Consider the following 20,890-nt stretch of genomic DNA (forward strand, 5'->3'; position numbering starts at 1 on the left):
AGATCCCACATGCTGCGTGGTATGGCCAAAAAATTTTAAAAGTACACTTAAAAAAAAATATCTCAATGCTTTTCATACCCCTTCGGCAGCCTACTGATGCAACATCAATGTCTAAATTTTGCCTCAGAAACTCAAAGTCCTCTTCCTTCTGGCCACCTCCTTGCAGCCACTCAACCACCTCCTGGCTCCAGCTAAAGTCTCAGATTCCAGACTTCTGCCCCTGAGAAGTAGGCTGCCTTGTGGCTTTCAATCTTACCAAACAAGCTGTTTTAGCTTCTTTCACTTTGGGAGAAAACTAACTGGACACCGTCATTCTCTCCTTAGGGGCTCTTGACACAGGAGGAAAAAATGATTCCACACCAGCGCTGTATCCATCCTGAACTTTCTAGAGGTATATCACGTGCACACGCAAGCACATAACGTCATCAGGAGACCTGGGACTCAACCCCAAGTTTGATTTGCAGGACCAGCACAAACATCATAACTGACATGCCCTGTGAGGGAAAAACACAGGGGCTGTTTGGGGGGATTTGTCTCTGCTTTGCAATGGAATGGCACATTAAAAAGTACCTGTTAACTTGAAGCTAATCTTTTTAACTACATGGGCGCTTACTGCCCTATGGTACTATTACTATGCACCCAATGGCACCTAACTTCCCTGACCCTTTTCATCTATAAAATAAGGTAGTTACACTAAATCAATGGTTTCCAAATGGTGCCCTGTGGCTCCAGGGGGCACCTCAAGGCCCTCAAGTGCCTGCAAAACTCCAAGCTTCCACTCCTTTTTCCAACCAGATCAGCACAGCTTTCATCCATTTCCGAACTGGGCTGCTAACATGTACAATGATGAGGAAAACTTCCTTTATTTAAATCGAAGACGAAAGTTTGGAAGCCACGGCCCTAGGTAACCGCTCAGTTCCTTATGGCCAAATTCTATGAAGCCATGCTTCCTGCCTGCCTCAGTTTCTCTAGCAGGAACAGCAGCAGAATTTCCTCATGTGGGAATTTTACCTGAATAAAGTCCCTGTGTGAACAAGGAGATGGACACCTAATCTGAAGCTATTCACCAGTAGCTGCCGGGTTCAAAAGAAGCCTCCCTTGGCCTCAATCATAGCTCCAAAATAACATGGAAAAGCACAGAGGGTGCCTGCACCCATGTCCACTCCCAGCAGCACCGCTGCCCAGGGATGCAGCTCCCCTGGGGGTGGCGGAAGGGCAACTGCTCCTGCTGTTACAATCAATTCTCCAATTGCAGGTAAAGACAAACAGAACATTAGGTCATCAAAAATTACCCGTTCCTAGGGCACCTCCGGGAACCTACAAAGTGCTTTCTTGAGCACTTAGTTGAATATGTTACTTCTTAACACCCCAGAGGGCTTCCTAGGTGGTGCAGTGGTTAAGAATCTGTCTGCCAATGCAGGGGACAGGGGTTCGAGCCCTGCTCCAGGAAGATTCCCACATGCCGCGGAGCAACCAAGCCCGTGCACCACAACTATTGAGCCTGCGCTTTAGAGCCCGTGAGCCACAACTATTAAGCCCATGTGCTGCAACTACTGAAGCCCATGCACCTAGAGCCCGTGCTCTGAAACAAGAGAAGCCACGACAATGAGGAGCCCGAGCACCAGAACAAAGAGTAGCCCCCACTCACTGCAACTAAAGAAAGCCCACACACAGCAAAAAGGACCCAACACAGCCAATAAAATTAATTAATTAATTAATTAAAAAAAAAAACAACACCCCAGAGAACTAGGCACTCCCGTTACTGCCATGTTACTCGTGAGGAAAGTGAAGGTTGAAAAGGCAAGATAACTTTCCCAAGTGAGTAAACAACAGAACCAGATTTTTTTTTAGTTGTATTTTTAAATTGTGAAATATAACCTCATGGAATAAAACATAAATGTGGACTACAATGCATAATTGTAAAGCAAAGTCCTGTGCAACCGTCACCCAAGTCAAGAAACAGAACACTGCCAGCACCTCAGAAACCACCCGCCCACCCCCATTTTGGGTCTCTTCTCCGCCCTGCTTCACTCCCTGCCCAGAAGTTATCAGTAAATGCTGTCCTGACTTTTAAAATCACTTCCTTGCTTTTCTTTATAGTTCTACCACCTACAGATGCACAAAGCCAGGACTTCTACTCAGGTCCCTGAAACTCCAAAGACTATGCTCTTAACCTTGAAATAACGCTTCCTCTTGTTCTACCAGCTGCTGAAAGATGACTTTAAATCTTCCATCAATTATGGATTTGTTTCTCCTTTTATATCTGTCAACGTCTGCTTTATGTATTTTGAGGCTGTTATTACACAAATTTAGAACTATTTTATCTTCCTTTTAGCATCACATGTCCCTCTTGGTCTCTGATAGTGATTCCTTTTTTTTTTTTTTTCTTCTTTGGCTCCGGTGGGCAGCTTACAGGATCCTAGTTCCCTGACCAAGGATTGAACCCAGGGCCATAGCAGTGAAAGTGCCCAGTCCTAACCACTGGACCACCAAGGAATTCCTTTTTTTCTTTGGAGGTGGGGAGGGAGGGCAGCTAATAATGATTCTTAAAGACTTATAGCCTTAAAGTTTCATACTAATAATGCCGCCAGCTTTCTCTGGGTTAGTCTTGCCTGGTATCTTTTTCCATCCTTTTCCTGCCTCAATAGCAGACTTGGTACATCTTTCTACTATATATTTTTGTGGCCTCTTGCCCTATTTACAAAGTCATTGATAACTTTTAATTCTGAAACATAAGACTAGGAAAAGAAGGAAAAAATAAGAGAAAACAAAGAGATGTGAGTCTAAGCCCTAAGCCAAGCCTCCAGCCTGACTCATCACATCCCCTTAGGCAGCTGAATTTCTATACTAAGACAGACTGCAGCTGGGTTTAGATAAATTAGTACAGTTCATCAACATAACATTCACGGGTAGGATATGCCTAACAGGAGCTGAATTAGAAAGCTGTTTAACACTCACAGACACAGAGGACAGACTTGTGGTTGCCACGGAGCTGGAGGGGAGGGGATGGATTGGGAGTTTGGGATTAGCAGATGCAAACTATTATATTTAGAATGGATAAACAGCAAGGTCCTACTGTACAGCACAGGGAACTATATTCAATATCCTGTGATAAACCATGATGGAAAAGATTACGAAAGAATGTCTATATAACTCAATCACTCTACTGTACAACAGAAATTAACATAACATTGTATAAATCAACTATACTTCAATAAATAAATTTTTAAAAAAAGAAAGCTGTTTATTCACAAAGACACTGATCGTATAAGCACACTGGAATATACTGTATAAATTCATCACTACTCATACATGGTACCACAATCATTTCCAGTCAAACTATTTTATTGTCCAAGAGCCTCCTTCTGTGGTCACAGGAGGATCGCTGTCAACGGACGACCAGGGAGGCCCCCGAGCCCTCACTCCTCTGCACTCTGCGTGCTGATGTAGTCCTGGAGAAGCGCCTCCACCTCTGCCCGCCGGCTCATCTTGGTGGCCTTGCCCTGAAAGCGGCCTTTCTTCCCCGCTCCCTTGCCTTCCAGCACCTCAGCCACCCTGAGGAGCAGAGAGATCGTCAGGGACGGGGTCTTTGAGGGAAAAGTCACAGGAAAACCAAGGGGAGCCCTGAGGCTTTCGCCCTGGGCTGAGGAGCAGGAAGGAAAAAGTAGACGGCTTCTAGAAACAGTTGCACATGCGCATAAAGATACATGCCCCATGTATATTGTAAGAGTGAGTAACTGGAAACAACAGAAGTGTTCAGAAACGGGCTAAATTATGGCAACCTCCAGGGGGCAGGATGAGCGTAACTGGGGCAAAGAGCTACGGCCACAAAGGCCTGCGGGGACAGCAGGGAAGCCCCTGGGGCTGAGCGAGAAAGGGGGGCCTGTGGCACCGCCGGGCCTGTGCTGCCTGGAGGGGCAGCCGCTGCCCACGTCCTCGTAGATACTACCCTGCGGGAATGCGGGCCCAGCGTTGCCAGAGTGTGCCTTTTTTCTCCTTTTGTGAGAAAAGCTAGAACTCTCAATTTTCCCTTTTTTTCTTTTTTTACAAACCCTTGTGTCAAGGGCTGACGTTCAATAGATCGTAGCGAGGGAGCTGCTCTGCTACGTACGAAACCCCGACCCAGAAGCAGGTCGTCTACGCATGGTTTAACACCAGAAGAACTCTCTATTTATTTATTTATGTATTTATGTATGTATCTATTTATTTATTATTTTCTAAGAACTCTCAATTTTTAAATAAAAATCTAATTTTTAAATGCAGCAACTAATTTTGAAAATTTAAACTAGTACACAGGCCAAACCAGTGTATCGGCCACATCTGACTGCCTGTCAGGAATCTCTGCTCTGAATACTTCTGTTTTCCTTCAATGCTTTACAGTGAACACATAATCATCAGAACCAATAAAGACTTCAAATACCCTAAATGCCAGAAAGAATACGGGGCAATCCACCTCTATATCTAATTTAAAGTAAGAAAATATAAACAATAATATAAGGGTAAAGAAGTCCAACACAATTCTGATTTTTCTATAATAATTACATCAAGGCTTTTTTTGATTCCGTCTCAAAATTCTAATTTTTTCCCCAAGTTTGTGCCTCCGCTTTGCTGATGCCTTAAGCACCTGCTCCATTGCCTAGTGAGAATCCAGCACCTGTATTCATGTATCACTTATGAACCTCAATTTCTAAAAGAAAAAACACAAAACACATGATATTTGGAGCCACAAGTCCTGGGCTCAAGTCTCAGCTCTGCCACTTTAACCATGAGATCTCAGGCACACAGTGTGCTGTCCCTCATCTATAAAACTGGGAATGATGGTGGTGACCATTATTTCTGCTCAGCAACCTCACATGGCTGTGATGTGAATCAAAATGAGATGTAGATGTAGCGGTCCTTTGCATCCGTCAAGGGCAGTATTAGGTTAGGCTTACATGCTCTCCCACCCATACAATGCAGCCCACGGAAGATTACCTGGGCCCCAGGGTCTCCACAGCCTCAGCTGGCCCTGCCAGCAAGAAGAGCCCAGCACCTTTCTCATCGCCCACAGTTAAGAACAGGAGGGTCTCCTAGGACGGAAGACAAGAAGATGAGCTTTGATACTTAAAGATGCGCAGTCAATCCCCTGTAAATTGCACTCTCTTTGGTCTCAAGAACAGATTTTTATCATACTGCGATACATAAATTTATCAAATCAACACACCATACACCTTATACAATGTTATATGTCAATTATATCTCAAAAGAAAAACAGGTTTTCCTCCCTAAACCACAAGTGACGCTCCTGATGAATGTAAGGTGGCCCCTCCACTCTGGGGCCCACTAGGGCCAAGAAACCTTGAGAGTGGCTATAGGAATGTAGGTTGAAAATTAAGAAGGGGGCAGAAGGCTGCTGACTGTGACCAAGCATAAAACACCTCTCATGATCTGACTCCCGCCAACCTCTGCAGCCTGGCCACCCCACTCCCCCCATACTCTGTGCCTGCTGTCACTGAAACCCCCGTGTTTCTATCTGCCTGGCTGCCTTGGCTCCCTTGTCTGCTAGGGACTGCTAGCAGTCCTCTAGGCCCCTGCCCTGAAGCCTCCCCGGCCTTTTCAGGGAATGCGCTCCTCTGCCTCTAGCATCAACCACCCAAAATTATATGCTAACAAACACGGCTGTCTCCCAGACTCAAGAGTGAGCTCCTTGAGAATCAGGACTCTCTACACAGAATTAAGAAGAGAGATATATACACACTGCTTGGCCCAGATCAGATATTCCAGAAAGTGTTTCCAGAGTGAATGCAAAACAGACACCCGGACACCACCAAGCTCTGGACTGTCAGTACCAGGAGGGGCGGCTGAAGCCAGAGGCAAAGGAAAACGGAAGGGATTGGCTTCTAAGGGCCTAGCCAACCCCCATAATCCTGAAATCAGGCCCTCAGCACATATAAATGTGAGTGGCATGGAGGAGTTCTGGTTCTGATAAAAGGAGCTCTGAAGCTGGTAAATGTCACAGCCCCAGAAAGGTCAATAACATTGACTGAGCCTGGCACCTGAAACGGAGCCTGGTTCACAGTCAGTGCTGAGAAAATAGTGCTGAATGAATTTCTGTTCCCTATTCTTCATGTGTTCACGTGGAAGGACCTCACTAACCTGACGCCCCTCACCAGCTCTCCACCCAAGCTGGAGAACCTCACGCTCCTCTTACCTCTGACCCGATCTCATTGGCAATGATATTCATGAACTCAGAATCGCCCTCCTTCCTAAAACAAAGAGCACAGACCGTGAGATTCAGGTTGCAAAGTGAGCTAGGAAACTGCAAGAAGCCCAGCTCCCCCTCGTGAGGCTGGCCTCACTGCTGCCTTTTGTGCAAAGTCCCAGAGAAAGAGAGTGCTAGCTGAGGGCCAGTCCAACATCCTTCTCAGCCTTGGCACATTATAAAAAGCTTTGCATTTGTTTCTGTCCCCCTTAAACAGGATTCACCTGGGTAACTGGAGACCTGTTAGATGGCAAAGGAGATGAGGGAAGGCACGAATGAAAGTTACAGTGGGGACGTCCTAGGTGGTGCAGTGGTTAAGACTCCACCTGCCAATGCAGGGGACATGGGCTCAATCCCTGCTCCAGGAAGATCCCACATGCCACAGAGCAACTAAGCCCATATGCCACAACTACTGAGCTTACACTCTAGAGCCTGTGAGCTACAACTATTGAGCCCGTGTGCCACAACTACTGAAGCCCATGCACCTAGAGCCAGTGCTCCACAGGAGAAAACACCATGATACATTGTAAATTAATTATACTTTTTTTTTAAAAGAAAGTTACAGTGAAGATATTTATATTAAACCCAGGAATCTATAGGGTAACACATTTCTTTGGATCTTCTCAGCATTAAGGGGCAACCCACCTCCCACTCTGCACTGCGTACAGGGGAAACGCTGAGCCACAAGCCCAGCACCCCTGCCCTTCTCTCACCTGTGTAACATGACCACGCCTCCCCAGTCTGGGCTGTTTCTGAGGCTGTGGGCAATATGCACAGCCAGGTCTCTGAGCAGATTCAAGTTGTTCTGAAATGGATGCCATAACTTAGTTAACAGGCGGGGAAAAAGTAACCAGAAAAAACACCGACTCCCCACCCCTCCCCTCCCCTCCACCCCCCCTCACTGCCCATGACACGCTGCACAGCCACTTAGGAGGAGGGGCTGAGTCTGGGGAGGCTTTTCCAGGTAGAGCTCATGCCCTCTTCACCCTCCATGGATAAATCACCTTCTGCAGGAGCCTGCTGGAGTTCTGTAGCTTTTTCACTGCTTCCACGTGATCCTCTGCTCCACACCTGCAAGAGAAAGGTTTGTGGAGGCCTGCTCAGCTTCCCAACTGCTTTTGGTGTCAAGTACAAATCAATGGTGCCCTTCTTGATGGGACCCGGGGACATTCCAAGAGGCCTCAGGAGGTTGGAGGAGAGGATATAAAGGAAGAAACCATTTTGTGTGCATCTGATTGACTATCCAAAGCGCTTTAGCATTTATGCTTGCATCTTGCTCCTAGAGTATTCTGTCTACCATACATTTGGGAAGGCTAATAAGCTCCGGGCTGCCCAGGAGCTGAGAGCTGGAGGCCGCGGCAGGGGACGTACTTCAGCAGAGCTGTCAGTGCTTTCTCAGTGCTGTGACTCCTCTCCATCCACTTCAGCACCCGGTTCCCAGCCAGAAAGATCAGGTTGGTTTTGTTCTTTTTCCCCTTCTCAGTGCCCAGAATTTTAATGACCTACATGAGGCAAGGAAGTAACACACACACACACACACACACACACACGTGTGAACCGCAGCAGGTGCTGGACCTGAGAGTACGCGACCAAGACCTCTCCACCGGCTCAGAAGCAATACAGGGTGACTTCGCTCAGGACCCCTCAGGTACCCCCCTCCCCTCCACCACTCCCAGCCCTGCTGTGATCCCCCACCCCCAACACCCTCTCTCCCACCCAGTCAAGAGCCCTTCCTCACCGACCTGAAGGTCACTGAGATTGCTCACGTGGGTCCCACAGCACATGTTGGAATCGACGCTCTTGATGGTAACGACTCGAACAGGCCCAGCATGATCATCCGGCAAACCCCGGCCCCTCACCTGGAACCAAGGGAGGGAGGAGGGCTGTCTGAATCTGATGAGGAGCCCTCGGGGGCCACGCTACGGAAGCCACCCCGCTGGCTCCCCCCTCACCTGCTCCACCTCGGGATCATCCAGGCTCAGTTCTCGCACATACACGGGCAGCCGATCTCTGATTTTTTCATTGACACTCTGCTCAATGGTAGCCACTTGCTCTGCAGTCACAGAGGGGCTGTCCAGCTCGATGACACTCCGGAGTCGCCCTAACTCCCTGCCAGAAGAAGTAGAGTGGTCACAGGATGCTGAGGGGGACAATTAATAACACAAGTTTACAAAGCATGTCCGTGTAAATGCTGTTATTTAATCCTCACAAACATGTTGCGAAGTAGGGACTGTCACTTCCACTTTACAGGTGAAGGGTATTAAGGAACATGATCAAGGTCATTCACCCCCTAGGTCACTGGGCTCCAAATTCCATGTTCTTTTTTAAGCAAAGGGAGATGTTTCTCAGGGGAAACACAAAGTCATCCGCCACCCCATCTTCAAGGGGAACAGGTGAGCACAGCAGGTTTTCATCCTCCTACCCCTGAGCCATTACTAGGAAAGGGGCCGGCAGTCAGGGACCCACGCCTGACAGTTAGTCTTATGCCTCCTGCTCACCATGATGTTGTCTTCAGCCCAAACAGATTATCAGCAACCGCGGTGATGAGATGCTGCCCTAAGCAGAGAGAGGAGGAAACGGGAGGAGAGTGAGAAGGCCACACAATCCCAGTGTCAATGTCACCACAGAAATTCTCCTGCTGAAGACCATGTTTTGGTTTTTTGGCCGTGAGGCACGTGGGATCTTAGTTCCCCGGCCAGGGATCGAACCTGCACCCCTGGCTTTGGAAGACAAAGTCTTAAGCACTGGACTACCAGGGAAGTCCCTTTTGGGTAATACTCTTGAGAGATACTTTATTGAAAATCCTCAGGAGAATTCTGCAAAAGGCTTTATGATGCCACTTCGTGAATGAGGAAACCGAGGTCTAGAGAAATCAAATAACTTGCCAAGGCAATGTAGCTCGTCAGAGGCAGGATCTGAACTCAAGTGCTAATTGTGCCACATTCATTCATTCAACAAAAAGTTATCAAGTGCCTACCACGTGAAGGGCCCAGGGCTTGGCACTAGAGATAACAGTGCTACCCCTGATCGATTACAGTGAAGAGGAGGAGGAAGAGGAAGAGAAGGAATCAACTGTGAAGGCAAAGGGGACAAGACAGCCAAAGGCCTTGAAGGAGGAAAGAAGCAGGATGTATTCAAGGAAACAAGAGAAAGCCAGCATGGCCAGGATGCAGAGAGCAGGAGGCAGGGGCACTGAGTGAGGCTGGAGCAGTAGACAAGTGCCAGCCCAGGCAGGCCTTGCGCCCATGACACGACATTTGGCTTCATCATGAGCTCAGGCAGCCTTTTAAAAGTTTTAAAGCAGGGGAGTGGCCAGATCAGATTTACATTTTTAAAAGATATTCCGGCTGCTTTGTGGAGAATGGGCTTCAAGGAGGTAAGAATGAACACAGCGAGAGTAGCCGGGAGGCTATTACAGAGGTCTGGGGAGAGATGATGAGAGCTGGGATGAGAATGACTGTGTTGACAGTGGAAGCAGGTAGAGAAGCACTGAGAAAAGAAACCAACAGGACTCAGATTGACTGGCTATCCCTAAAGAGGGGTCTGAACTGACTTTCAGGATTTGAGCGACTGGGTGGATGCTGATGCCATGCACTGAACACAGAGAAGGCGAACAGAAGGTCAGAAGGTCAGGTCGGGGGGGGTGGGGGGGTGGAGAGTGGCTTTTTAATTCCAATTTGGACATTTTGAGTTTAAGAAGGAAGAGTCAGACATATCCAGATAAAGACATCAAGTGGGAAGTTAATAATACTTAAATCCAGCAGTTATTCTTGTAATACTTTAACTGCTCATTTTGTTTTTTATAGCATTTATCACGTCCTGCCTGAATTGGAGCTGATTCTCAATATGCCTGGCTCTTCCAAAAGGTTAACTCCCAGAGAACCGAAACCATGCCTCAATAATTGTGACATTCCCACACACAGCAACTACCCCTGCTTTAAGTGCCCCATTCCACCCTACCTACCTGAATGCTGCTGCATGTGGTCAAACCTCCGTTCCCAGTCCACCCGGACCTGGACCTCGGTCCCAGGGGTCAGAGGTGTCTGGGTGAAATGATCAGCCTGGGCACCCCGGCGGGTCACTCTCAGCACAGAGATGTCATTGATTGTACCACGGTCATCAGGCTGGGAAAGAAGTAAAGACAATCAGAGGTGGCAGGCAGGGCTCACCCTGGCTCCTGGATACAAAGACCCTCTAGGGAAAGTTTGTGAGAGAAACAACCAGAATTTGAGATCCCCTAAGGGAGAAGAAGCAATGCCAAGAGAGGGGACTCCCTCTGTCCTCTTCACTCTGAACACCTTTTGTTCTTCACAACAAAACAACAGAATGAAAACAAAAATTGTAATGACAGCATAAAACAGATAACTAATGAGACCCTACTGTACAGCACAGGGAACTCTAAAAATAAACAAATAAATAATTTTTAAAAGCTGTAATTACTGCAACAAAAATTTTAGTGAAACCCAAAGAAACTTAATCCTCACTTTCACGGCCTTGGTTTAGACTTTTATCTTTCAGTAGTTTCTAAAACGACCTGAATTTTTCTCCTTCCTTCCACTCTATCTTCGTCACTGCTACTAGAATTACATTCAAAAATACCCATTAAAAATATCAAATATTGCAAAATATCAACTGCTTACAAGGCACTGTGCCTGCCCACGAATAGAACATAAACAAGACATGGTCCCTCATGGAACTGAAGAGTCTAGAGAAAAATACAGACATGTGAACAGGCACCTGCAACCTGCCATAGTTCCAAAAAATACATTGTTCTAGAGGAGCTCAAAGGAAAGGAACCTAACAGTCTTGGGGAACTAGGGAAGACTTCCTGGAAGAGGTGGTATATGAAAATGAAACCTGCTACTGATAACTGAGGTCACAGGTTTTCCTTCAGATCAGAAAACTTCCAAGCTGGGAAAAATTGGAACTTTCTCACCGTCAAGTTTACTGAATATGTTCTCTCACGTCATTTCTTTGCCTAAGTACTTCCGTGGCTCACCACAGCTTCCTGAATGAAGTCCACACACCTTAACACATCCTTAAAAGCCCTCTGAACTGGCCCCCACTTACCTTTCCAAAGCCATCTCCAGGCTGTCATCAACACATACCATAGGCTCCAACTCAGTGGGACTATTTGCAGCTAACTAGACTTGTCAGATTCCTTCAGGCGTCCCTGCCTTTGTTTGTGCTATTCTCTGTGCTAGGAAAGCCTCTCCCACAGGGCTCACCTTTAGTGTTATTATCCTCCTTTCCCATGTTCTCATTGGACCTTGTCCCTACCCATCACAGCATTGATAAGTCTGCCCTCTGTTGTGCTCCTTCAAGGGAAATTTTCAGTCCATGCCAAACACCCAATCAAATTCCTACCTCAGGTCCTTTGCACTTATTCTTCCTTCCCGGAATACTTCCCCTCCCCCGCCAGCACTACTAAATAAAGCAACGCCTTACTCCCTCACCTCATTTATTTATCGACTAAAACAATTTGCCCCCTACCTAGGAAGCCATCCCATCACTCTGTTTCCCTCAACCTTTAATTTTCTTCACAGCGTTTATCATAGCTGGTATACTACTTACTTATTCACCGTATTGTCTGTTCTCTCCAATAAATACTCTATGCATGTAAAGACACATTCCTGTTCACCCTTTATCCTCAGAGCCTGGATCAGCACCCAACATATGTTATGGCTAGATAAATATTTGTTTATAACTACCTACTGGATAAACAAATAAACTGAACTGAACTAATTTCCACCCGTACTCATTACAGCTGGGACTGAGGCGCAGGAGAGCATTTCCCACTTGGTCAAAAAGGAATTAGGGGCTTCCTGGGAGCGGGGAAGAGGAAGGGGAAAGGCACGGGCCTGATACCTGTCCCCCACCCTCGGGGAAAAGCAGTGTGTCTTCCAGCACCACTTGGAAACCGCTCAGCACTTCCTTCTTGCCGTTGCTTCCTTCGGTCTGCAACTCCGCAGGACGGCAGGAGACCACGGTGGTGGTGAACTGGGTAGAGAGGGATGAGAAAGCCCCGACCCCAGCCCTCAGTGCACCTGGAGTGAATCCAGCTCGGCTCCCCCTCCACGCGGCGCCCTCTTCCCCGCACCGCCGTACCCGCTCAGAGCATCAGGTTTCCCGCCCCCCCGGCCGCACCTCCCTGGCATAGCTGTCCCGCTGACACCGGAACGCCATCGCTGCCGGCTCCCAGGACGCCGGGCTCCGCACACACGCTAGCGCCTGGCGGCGGACGGAGAGCGAAGCGGGACAATCTTCATTCCGAGCGCCTCTCTGCGCAGAAGCAAAAGGACAAAGAACGGGGTGTGGTTTGGGCAAATTTATTGAAAACGCGTTGAGTAGGCTGAAAAGAACCAGAAGACAAAACAGAACAGAACTGCGGCCTGAGCTTCTCAAAGCACTTTGTTTGGCCCCGCTGGACCCCAGGGATGTACATAATTCGACCCCGCGGAAGCCCGGCTGATAGAAGTGGGGATGGTACTGGCTTGGATACACTGCAGCGCCGCCCAATGGAAATGTAATGCAAGCCACATTATGTTCATATTTTTATTTAAATCACCATATCCAAAATATTATTTCATCATGTAACGGTGAAATAATAAGTGAGGGTTTTTTTTTCCCCGTACATAATTTACGAAACCTGGTGTGTATTTTACACTTAACAGCACATCTCAGTTCGGACTTAGCAACATTTCAAGTACTCAGTAACCACGTGTAACCAGTACTACCAGACTGGACAGTGCAGATAAAGAGGTTAACAGAAGTTAAACTGCAATCAGTACCTTCAAACAAACGGATTAAAAGTTAAGATTAACTTTCTGCTTTTTTAAATCAATTAATACAAAGCCTGAAGTCTCCAGATGTTTCAGAATTTAGCATTTTTCCGCTTTTAGGCAGGAATGCAGATTAATTCCCATGTGTTACCTAATGTGTTCCATCTGGAACTCTGGAGCAAACTCCGTGTGATCAAACGTATCAGTATTTATGCTGAGAAATAAATAAACTGAATGGAATAAACAAAGACTATAAATAGTCACATCATTTTAGGTCATATTTTGCTGCAAGATGAGTTTTGCTGTTAATTTTTTTAAGCCGATTTTTAAAAATTTTCGGTCTTCAGAATTGTGGGCAAGGGGACACATGCTAGACAAGTTCAGGTCTCAGCTTTACCACTTACTGTGACCTGTTTAAGCACCTATTAAGAAAAGACCTAATTATTTTATAAGGTTGACATGAAGTTCAAAATTTTTAATGAGATAATATAAAAATACTTAAATTGTAAAGCATGATACAAATACAGATTTGTATTTTTTTTAAGAACTAATGTCAATAGCAAAATGGGCAAAAGACATGGACAGAGCACATTAAAAGAAATATTAATCACTAATAAACAATGAGCAATCTCATAATTTAAAGCAAATTAAACCAGGGAATTCCCTGGTGGTCCAGTGGTTAGGCTTCCGTGCTTGTACTATTAAGGGCCCGGGTTCAATCCCTGGTTGGGGAACTAAGATCCTGCAAGCCCCCTGGTGCAGTCAGAAAGAAAAAAAATAAAGCACATTAAACCAAGTATAATTTTGTCTTGGCAAATATCTAAAACATTTTGGAGAATGGAGCACTCTTGTTGGTGGAAGTGAATGTTGGTAGGATTTCATCTAAGAGCAACCTAGCAAAACCTTGCAAAATGTTTAAATGTATCTGTTCTTTGACCTTAGCAATTCCACTTTTAGAAATTTACCCTATAGGAACTCCCTGGTGGTCCAGCAGTTAGGACTGGTGCTTCCACTGCCAGGGCTCAGGTTCAATCTCTGGTGGTGGAACCAAGATCCCTCAAGCTGCGTGGTGCAGCTGGAAAAAAAAAAAAATTACCCTACATATATTCTTGCCAAATACGTAAGCATCTATTTTTTAAACTGTTCCTTGCAGCCTTGTTTGAAAACTGAAAAAGACTAACAACAACCTAAAGGTCCCTTGATATGGAACCAGTTAAATTATGGAAAATATATTCAGTTGAATGCCATGTAGCCATAAAGAAGAGTCAGATCTATGTACACTGATTTAGAAAGAGCTCCAATACATATTAAGTGAAAAAAAGCAGAGTGCAAGATGTATTAATAGTATGATTCCCATTGTGTACACATACACATTGCATTTGCCTATACACGTGTTAACTTTTAATATATTGATATACTGTACTGTATATAAATGATACATGATACTGTATATGTTTGTTCCAGGTATGTTGTATATTGTTTTATGTATAACTATATAATTATATAATATAAATTATAGGTGTTATGGAATTTATAACAGGTATAATGTAAAGATATAGACATAAATATATAAATTTATTGAAAAAACTGTTAACAGTCATTACAGCTACTGAGGGAGTTCAAATTCTACTTTAAATTTTAACCCTTCTATACTATTTAATTTTTTAAAGTATGTCCATATATTACTGATATAAAATTCAGAGTTTAATTTTTTTTTAACAAATCTCTACTTTACCATGAGTTCAAGGGCAAAGCCTGAGTATTGCATTTTGTTTAAGTCACAGTTTAAGTACACATTGGGCACTCAAAAAATGTTTGTGTATGAATGAGGTAGCTGATGAATGGAGGAGTAAACACACATAGGCATTAACTAATGTAACAATTAGTTTTAAAAGTATAAAGATATTTAAAGAAATGCTCTCCTAATGCCAAAAAATGGCCTACCTGCTTTTTAAGTGCAAAAAAAGAAGAAAAAAAAAGTGTAAAGATATTTCTGGAGTATGCACGAAGCTGAGATGTGTTTCTGGCTGGTTCTAGAGGTGGCAGTATTAGCCATACAGTGAAAGGCTGGCTTCTGCTCTGAAGATTGGGCATGGGAAATTTCCCCAGCTTGGTTACAAGTCTGCTCCCAACATCTTTCTTCTTCCAATCTCGACAGTAAGGGCCAGGATCTCTGACATCAACCTTTCCACTACAGAGGAACCATAGACGGGGAAGAGGCTTGCCTCCAGGAGGAAGTAGTACAAGAAGGAAAGAGACAGTGAACAGTTCCTAAAGATTTATTATAGTCTATACACTGCTTCTAAGCCCTGATGAGTGGCCCAAACCCAAAGATCACAGCCAATTGGTAGAAGTCAGAAGCCCCACCCTTCTACGCCTCTCCTATCCTGCCATCTGATACAGCAGCCATGGTCAACTGCCTAGGAAAAAGAAATAAAGCATGAAGGAGGACCCTTAATAGCTTCTAGGAAAGTCTGGATGGCCCAGAGGACCCTGGTACACAGCCAAGGCCCTGGCTTGTTAGAGTGACTGGAAGATAAGCCACAGCCTCCTTCCCAGCTCTGCTGTCACAGAAAGTTAATTACTTGTTGCGTCGGCACTGTTAGAATCATCCTAGGGAGAAAAAAAAAGACAAAAGCACCTGTAGAGTCTGCAAAGAGTGGACATTTGTGTCTGCAAACGCTTCTCACTCCCTCCAGCTCTCCAAGTTCTCTTTGGTGATTTTCTGAATCACACAACTCCTTGGGAGCCTAACATGGAAGGATTTAAATTTTAGGTGATAGAATAAGCCACTGGTACTCAGTAAACAACACTGTGCCATGCATCATTTAATGTCAGGATTTCAGCAAATGCCACTGGTCATTTTACAGCTGTAAAGATAGTCAACAGGGCCAGGTCTGCTCTAGAAAGGAGAAGCAGAGAGGGAGGTGGAAGGGAGGAGGGTCTTACTGGGGTTTTCTAAAGCATGGAGAAGAACATTTGACCCCCTGTGTCAAACTCAGATTTGGCTAACATGCACTGAGAACCACTATGTGCTAGAGACTGGGACAGGAGCTTTCTAGTATTTTATTTTTAAGGGCTAAAAGGGAAGTGAAGGGCTACGCAGCATGCTTTACTTACATCCAGGTCGTCCATTGCAGGGGGAGGTCTCTTGGTGCTGACCTTCTGCAAAAGCTGGTGGGAAGAGGAAAGTAGTCACAAGAGAGAAGAGGGGCAAGGGAAGAGCAACCTGCATGTCGATGGACCACAAGAAAATGGTCCCAGGCAAACAACTGCCTCAGCTTTAAAGCCCCTAATACATCACTGGAATGAACTGGAGAAAAGTAAATTGATCCTCCCTTTTTTTTTAATTTTTATTTTATATTGGAGTATAGTTGATTAACAATTTTGTGTTAGTTTCAGGTGTACAGCAAAGTGATTCAGTTATACCTACACATGTATCTATTCTTTTTCACATTCTTTTCCCATTTAGGTTATTATAGAATATTGAGCAGAGTTCTCTGTGCTATACAGTAGGTCCTTGTTGGTTATCTCTTTTATTTTTTTTTTATTTATTAATGATCTTTTTTTTAAAATTTATTGGCTGTGTCAGGTCTTAGCTGCAGCACGCAGGCTCTTCGTTGCAGTGCATGAGCTTCTCTCTAGTTGTGGTTGTGGCAGACAGCCTTCTCTCTAGTTGTGGCACACGGGCTCCAGAGCATGTGGGCTCTGTAGTTTGGGCCACACGGGCTTAGTTGCCCCGCGGCATGTGGGATCTTAGTTCCCCGACCAGGGATCGAACCGGCATCCCCTGCATTGCAAGATGAATTCTCAACCAGTGGATCACCAGGGAAATCCCTGGTTATCTGCTTTAAATATAGCAGTGTGTATATAAAATTGATCCCCTTTTTAAAAGGTAATTTAAACATACACACCTCCTTACTAATCCGGGTTACTATTAGTGTTTTTGCAACTTGAATAAATAGCTGAAATTCGGAAACCAAATATCGTATGGCAGGGTGCAATTTATTGGGGACTGGTGATTTATTTTGTGATGTGAACTTTTATACTACGTAGTTTGAGCCTCCCATGAAGCTGTCTGGCTCAGGAAAAACACACACACATACACAAAGAAAATAGAAGAGAGAACAAGAATTACAGAAAAGTAGGAAAAGGTTTTGCCAACTTTTTCGGAACACAGGCTCTACTCTAAACAGTGAATGAATCTATGTATACAGTTTCACTAACAGAATATTCATATCTCTCATCCCTACTAGATAAATATTGCACAAAACATATAAAGACTATCACACCAATGCGCAGCCTGCCTGGGGAGCTCATGTCCCTCTGCCTAGCCCTGATGACAATCCTCCAGGGCAACGTGTGCAGACAGTCACAGAGAATGACTGAGACGGGCGGAAACCAGCGTTACCTCTGCGTAATGTTCCACCTGAGCCAGCTCCACTTCTTCCTCCCCTTCCCAGTCTCTCCAGTTATCAAAGTCCACAGACAACCACACTGGCTGCAGGAGAAAAGCACAGAGAGTCACAGGCCAGGAAGGCAGCAGCAGAAGTGCACAGATGAGTGTGGGTACGTGTGTGGGAGCGTGCTTGGGGGAAAGAGGGTCAATGGGGGTATCGTTTTCCAACAACATCCCTTTGGCCAGCCCCTCTACAGGCTGCCATGTCATCAGCAGGAGCAGTAGCAAAGATTTACCAAGAACTTACTAAGTGCCAAGCACAATGCTAGGCATTGTAGGGGATGGAAAGCATAGAAACTCTGCCCTCCAGGAGCCAACTGGCTAGAGAGATGACACATCTAGAAAGGTAACTGTATCATAAAGCATCCTACGAATCAACCAAGCTGCAGTCCCTGGAATCAGAGACAACCCTTTGAGGCCCATATTCCAAGTTCCCACATTTAGACAGGGAAAGAAGATATTTACTTGTTCATGCAACAGGTACTTATTGAGCACACACTATGGGCCAGATCTGAGGTTGGCACTGGGATTTTTAAAATGTTCAAAACACAGTCCCAGCCACCAGGAAGCAAGTAGGGAAGGGAAATGTAAATAAATCATTATAATTTAATGTGGAAAGTGTGACAATGAGTTATGTAGAGGATATTATAGGAAGCCAGGCTCCTTGGAGTAGCAGGTCCCTAAAGGATGAGCAGGGGTTAGGTGGGCAAAGGTAGTGGTGATGGAGACTTTCCAGGAAGAGGGCAGAGCTTGAGCAAAGGTATCGAAGCAAGTAATAGCCTCGTATGTGGAAGAGAGCTGCAAGCAGTTTGCTGTGGCTGAAATGTGATGTTTAAAGCAGAAAGTAAAGGGTGCAAAAGAAAAGAACAGCCAAGTCATGAGCTTATATGCCATCCTATGGTGCTTAGACTCTAACCCAAATGGCAGAAGCTACAAGTTTAAATGCCCGGGAGTGTCAGGGAGATAATGAAAAGGAGCGAAGTGGAATGCATGCCCCCATTTAAAGCTCCAACTCTAGGCATCTGGGAATTTAGACCACTGTGGCCAGAGTCTCCAGTTTCTGAGAGAAGCTGAGAATCTGGATTTTTAGGTGAAATCTCTACATTTTTATTTTTTTAATTTTATTTATTTTTACAATCCAGATCTTTTATTTTCTTTATACCTATCATGCCATGAATTCACGGGGAATGCATTCCAACAGTTCAGGCTCCTTTCCATTGGTTCTCACGAAGTGTACTTCTCTGGGTGGAGCAGACTGGCACTTCAGCTGAACCCAAGTACCTTTCTCTCTGGCTTCCTTCTTTTTCTGATCATTTTCCTTCACACATTTCAGGAAGCAATCTCAGCTCTCAGAGTGCTTAATATGCTCATATGCCCATTAATTCTCTTGGCAAGAATCTTACCCTTAACTCATTTGTTTACAACGATGCCAACAGCATGCTGGGGGATGTTGTAGACTCTTCCAATTTTGCCATAGTAAAAATTGTGGGGCATTCCTTTTTGAACAGAACCCATTCCCTTGATATCTACAGTATCACCTTTCTTGTAGAGTCACACATATGTGGCCGAAGGAACAACTCCGTGTTTTCCAGAAGATCTAGAGAACATATAGCGGGTGCCCCTCCTCTTTCCCTTTGTGTTGGTCATTTGGGCGAATCACTAGAAGATGGGGGCTCAGGCCAAAAGGCAAAATCTCCACATTTTTAAATGTCAGTAACCCATCAAAATAACTTTTAACACTGTGAAGAATGCTAAAATAAATTTGAGAGCCAGATCCAGCCAGCAGGAAGCCAACTTTCAACTTTTAGGGGAAAATAAGCCACTGGAGAGTCTTAAGAGGAAGAGCGACAGGGTTAATTGTGTGTTTTAGACAGACCATGCTGGGAGCAATGCAGAGGATGGATTGAGGCTGGGGCTGAAAATATGCAACAAACCTCACCCAGTAATGGATAAGGGCTGAATTAGGAAGAGATGAAATCACGGATTCAAGACTATTTAGGAAGTCAAATAGGCAGGACCTGGTGAGTAATTGAATGTTGGTGGGAAAGGAGCCAGGGGTGATTCCCACACATAACTTGGGTACCTGGGTACACAGACAGAGAGCACAGGAGAAAAAGCTGCCACTTCCCACACACCCACCTTGATATCCTCCTTGGTGAGCCGGGGCCAGGCCACCTTCTCCTTCCATTTCCTCACAAAGCAAGTAATGGAGCGGCCAGAGCGCTTATCCTGGGAGTCCTGCCAGATAGAGAGCATCATTCTTAGGGTCTGAGGTTTAGAATAAATCTCCAGCTTCCCAGGCAGCCTTCCCATCCAGCCCTTACTGTCCCATCCCACCCTTACCTTGCAATTCACCTTGGCATAGAACTCAATCTCGTTGTAAAACTCCACTCCATCGGCATTCCTGCAGCTGAAGAGACAATGCAGCTAAGGAGATGAGGAAGGCTGAGTGTGGGGGGCATTAGGAGACGGGAAAGGTTCCCAAGGAAGCCAGGCCCTGGGGGGCGGGGGAGGAGGGTGGATTACTTGAACACAATGCGGTGGTCTTCGATGAGCACGTGGACATCGGTGCTGTCCTCAACACAAAACTCCATGAATACATACTTGGGTCTGTCGTACCACAGGGTCCGAGCATGTTGCCTGAAGAGGAGTTGAGGTGGGGCTTCATAGGGGTGGGAGAGGGAAGACAGGGCATTTGGGAAAGGTGGAGGAAAATACAGGGACGTTTTATGCTACAGCACGGTCGAAGCGAAGCTAAGTAAGACAGAAGGGGGTGGAATGGGAGTGACGGGATTGGTGTGTGGTGAGGGTGAAGCTGAGGAGAACCGAAAGTGCGAGAGTAAAGAGGTAGGGAGTTATGGAGAACATTCAGGTCACACTTCCCCTCACCACCCCAAGGATACAGAGACCTGGGGTCCGGGGTTCCCACGGGACCTCGCAGAACCTGGAGCACCCAGAAAACGTGCGGAAAGGAATCTCTAGCGAAAAGAGCGCTTACCGTGCCATGGCGGCTCCCGCTGCCCGGTGGCGTTTGGAGTCCGAGGCAGGGGCCGCTATCTTTAGATCCTGGGGACGCCCCCAGCAGCTGCCTCTCCTTATATGGTCGGGGAAAGGGTTTGGAGGAAGGAGGAACGTGGCCTAAGCCAAGGGATCCGCACTCCGAAGGGACTCTGGCAGAACACAGTCCCTGCAGCCCTTCACATCTTGGGGGCTCCAGAAATATACACGTTAGGAATAGACGACCCGCCCGCCGGGACCAGAGCAAGGGCTAGAGGTCGATACACACGGAAGGACTTTTCCCGGCTTCATTCACCTGCTTCTCCAATGCTCAGTACACTCAGTGCCCGCTACACATCTGGCGCTCAACAAAAAAAATCATTGGCCAGAATTAAAAACCGGAAGGAAGGC

The 20,890-nt window shown here is 45.8% G+C and overlaps 2 protein-coding genes across 3 annotated transcripts; both read right to left on the bottom strand.

The window, feature by feature from the left end:
• Positions 1-3,234: 3,234 nt before the first annotated feature.
• AARSD1 (alanyl-tRNA synthetase domain containing 1) lies at positions 3,235-14,098 on the bottom strand. Its single transcript, XM_057715282.1, has 13 exons — positions 13,989-14,098; positions 12,389-12,523; positions 12,110-12,241; positions 10,206-10,365; positions 8,740-8,797; positions 8,194-8,350; positions 7,984-8,100; positions 7,613-7,743; positions 7,246-7,312; positions 6,955-7,046; positions 6,191-6,245; positions 4,975-5,069; positions 3,235-3,555 (listed from the first exon to the last, which is right to left on the bottom strand). Exons 2-13 carry the CDS (start codon positions 12,425-12,427, stop codon positions 3,420-3,422), a joined length of 1,239 nt encoding a protein of 412 aa, XP_057571265.1. The 5' UTR covers positions 12,428-12,523; positions 13,989-14,098; the 3' UTR covers positions 3,235-3,419.
• On the bottom strand, positions 13,990-20,787 carry PTGES3L (prostaglandin E synthase 3 like). Of its 2 annotated transcripts, XM_057715284.1 has the most exons (9): positions 20,769-20,787; positions 20,481-20,576; positions 20,009-20,122; positions 19,826-19,892; positions 19,622-19,720; positions 17,435-17,524; positions 16,144-16,197; positions 15,609-15,636; positions 13,990-14,098 (listed from the first exon to the last, which is right to left on the bottom strand). In XM_057715284.1, exons 2-9 carry the CDS (start codon positions 20,486-20,488, stop codon positions 14,052-14,054), a joined length of 507 nt encoding a protein of 168 aa, XP_057571267.1. In that variant the 5' UTR covers positions 20,489-20,576; positions 20,769-20,787; the 3' UTR covers positions 13,990-14,051. The 2 variants fall into 2 exon arrangements, with proteins under 2 accessions (XP_057571267.1, XP_057571268.1); XM_057715285.1 differs by lacking the exon at positions 13,990-14,098 and having other exon boundaries at positions 14,557-15,636.
• Positions 20,788-20,890: the final 103 nt, after the last annotated feature.

This window comes from Hippopotamus amphibius, chromosome 17 (assembly GCF_030028045.1).
Source record: "Hippopotamus amphibius kiboko isolate mHipAmp2 chromosome 17, mHipAmp2.hap2, whole genome shotgun sequence".
In the NCBI taxonomy this organism is placed as follows: domain Eukaryota; kingdom Metazoa; phylum Chordata; class Mammalia; order Artiodactyla; family Hippopotamidae; genus Hippopotamus; species Hippopotamus amphibius.

Coding starts and splice junctions, on each gene's coding strand:
- AARSD1 (XM_057715282.1), bottom strand. CDS start 12,427: ATGGCGTTCCGGTGTCAGCGGGACAGCTATGCCAGGGAG. Junction 8,101..8,193: donor ATGATCCCGAGGTGGAGCAG/GTGAGGGGGGAG, acceptor CCTTGGTTCCAG/GTGAGGGGCCGGGGTTTGCC. Junction 7,744..7,983: donor GCAATCTCAGTGACCTTCAG/GTCGGTGAGGAA, acceptor TGCCTCATGTAG/GTCATTAAAATTCTGGGCAC.
- PTGES3L (XM_057715284.1), bottom strand. Junction 19,893..20,008: donor GACCACCGCATTGTGTTCAA/GTAATCCACCCT, acceptor TTGTCTCTTCAG/CTGCAGGAATGCCGATGGAG. Junction 14,099..15,608: donor TAACAGTGCCGACGCAACAA/GTAATTAACTTT, acceptor TTTTTTTTCCAG/CTGCACCACGCAGCTTGAGG.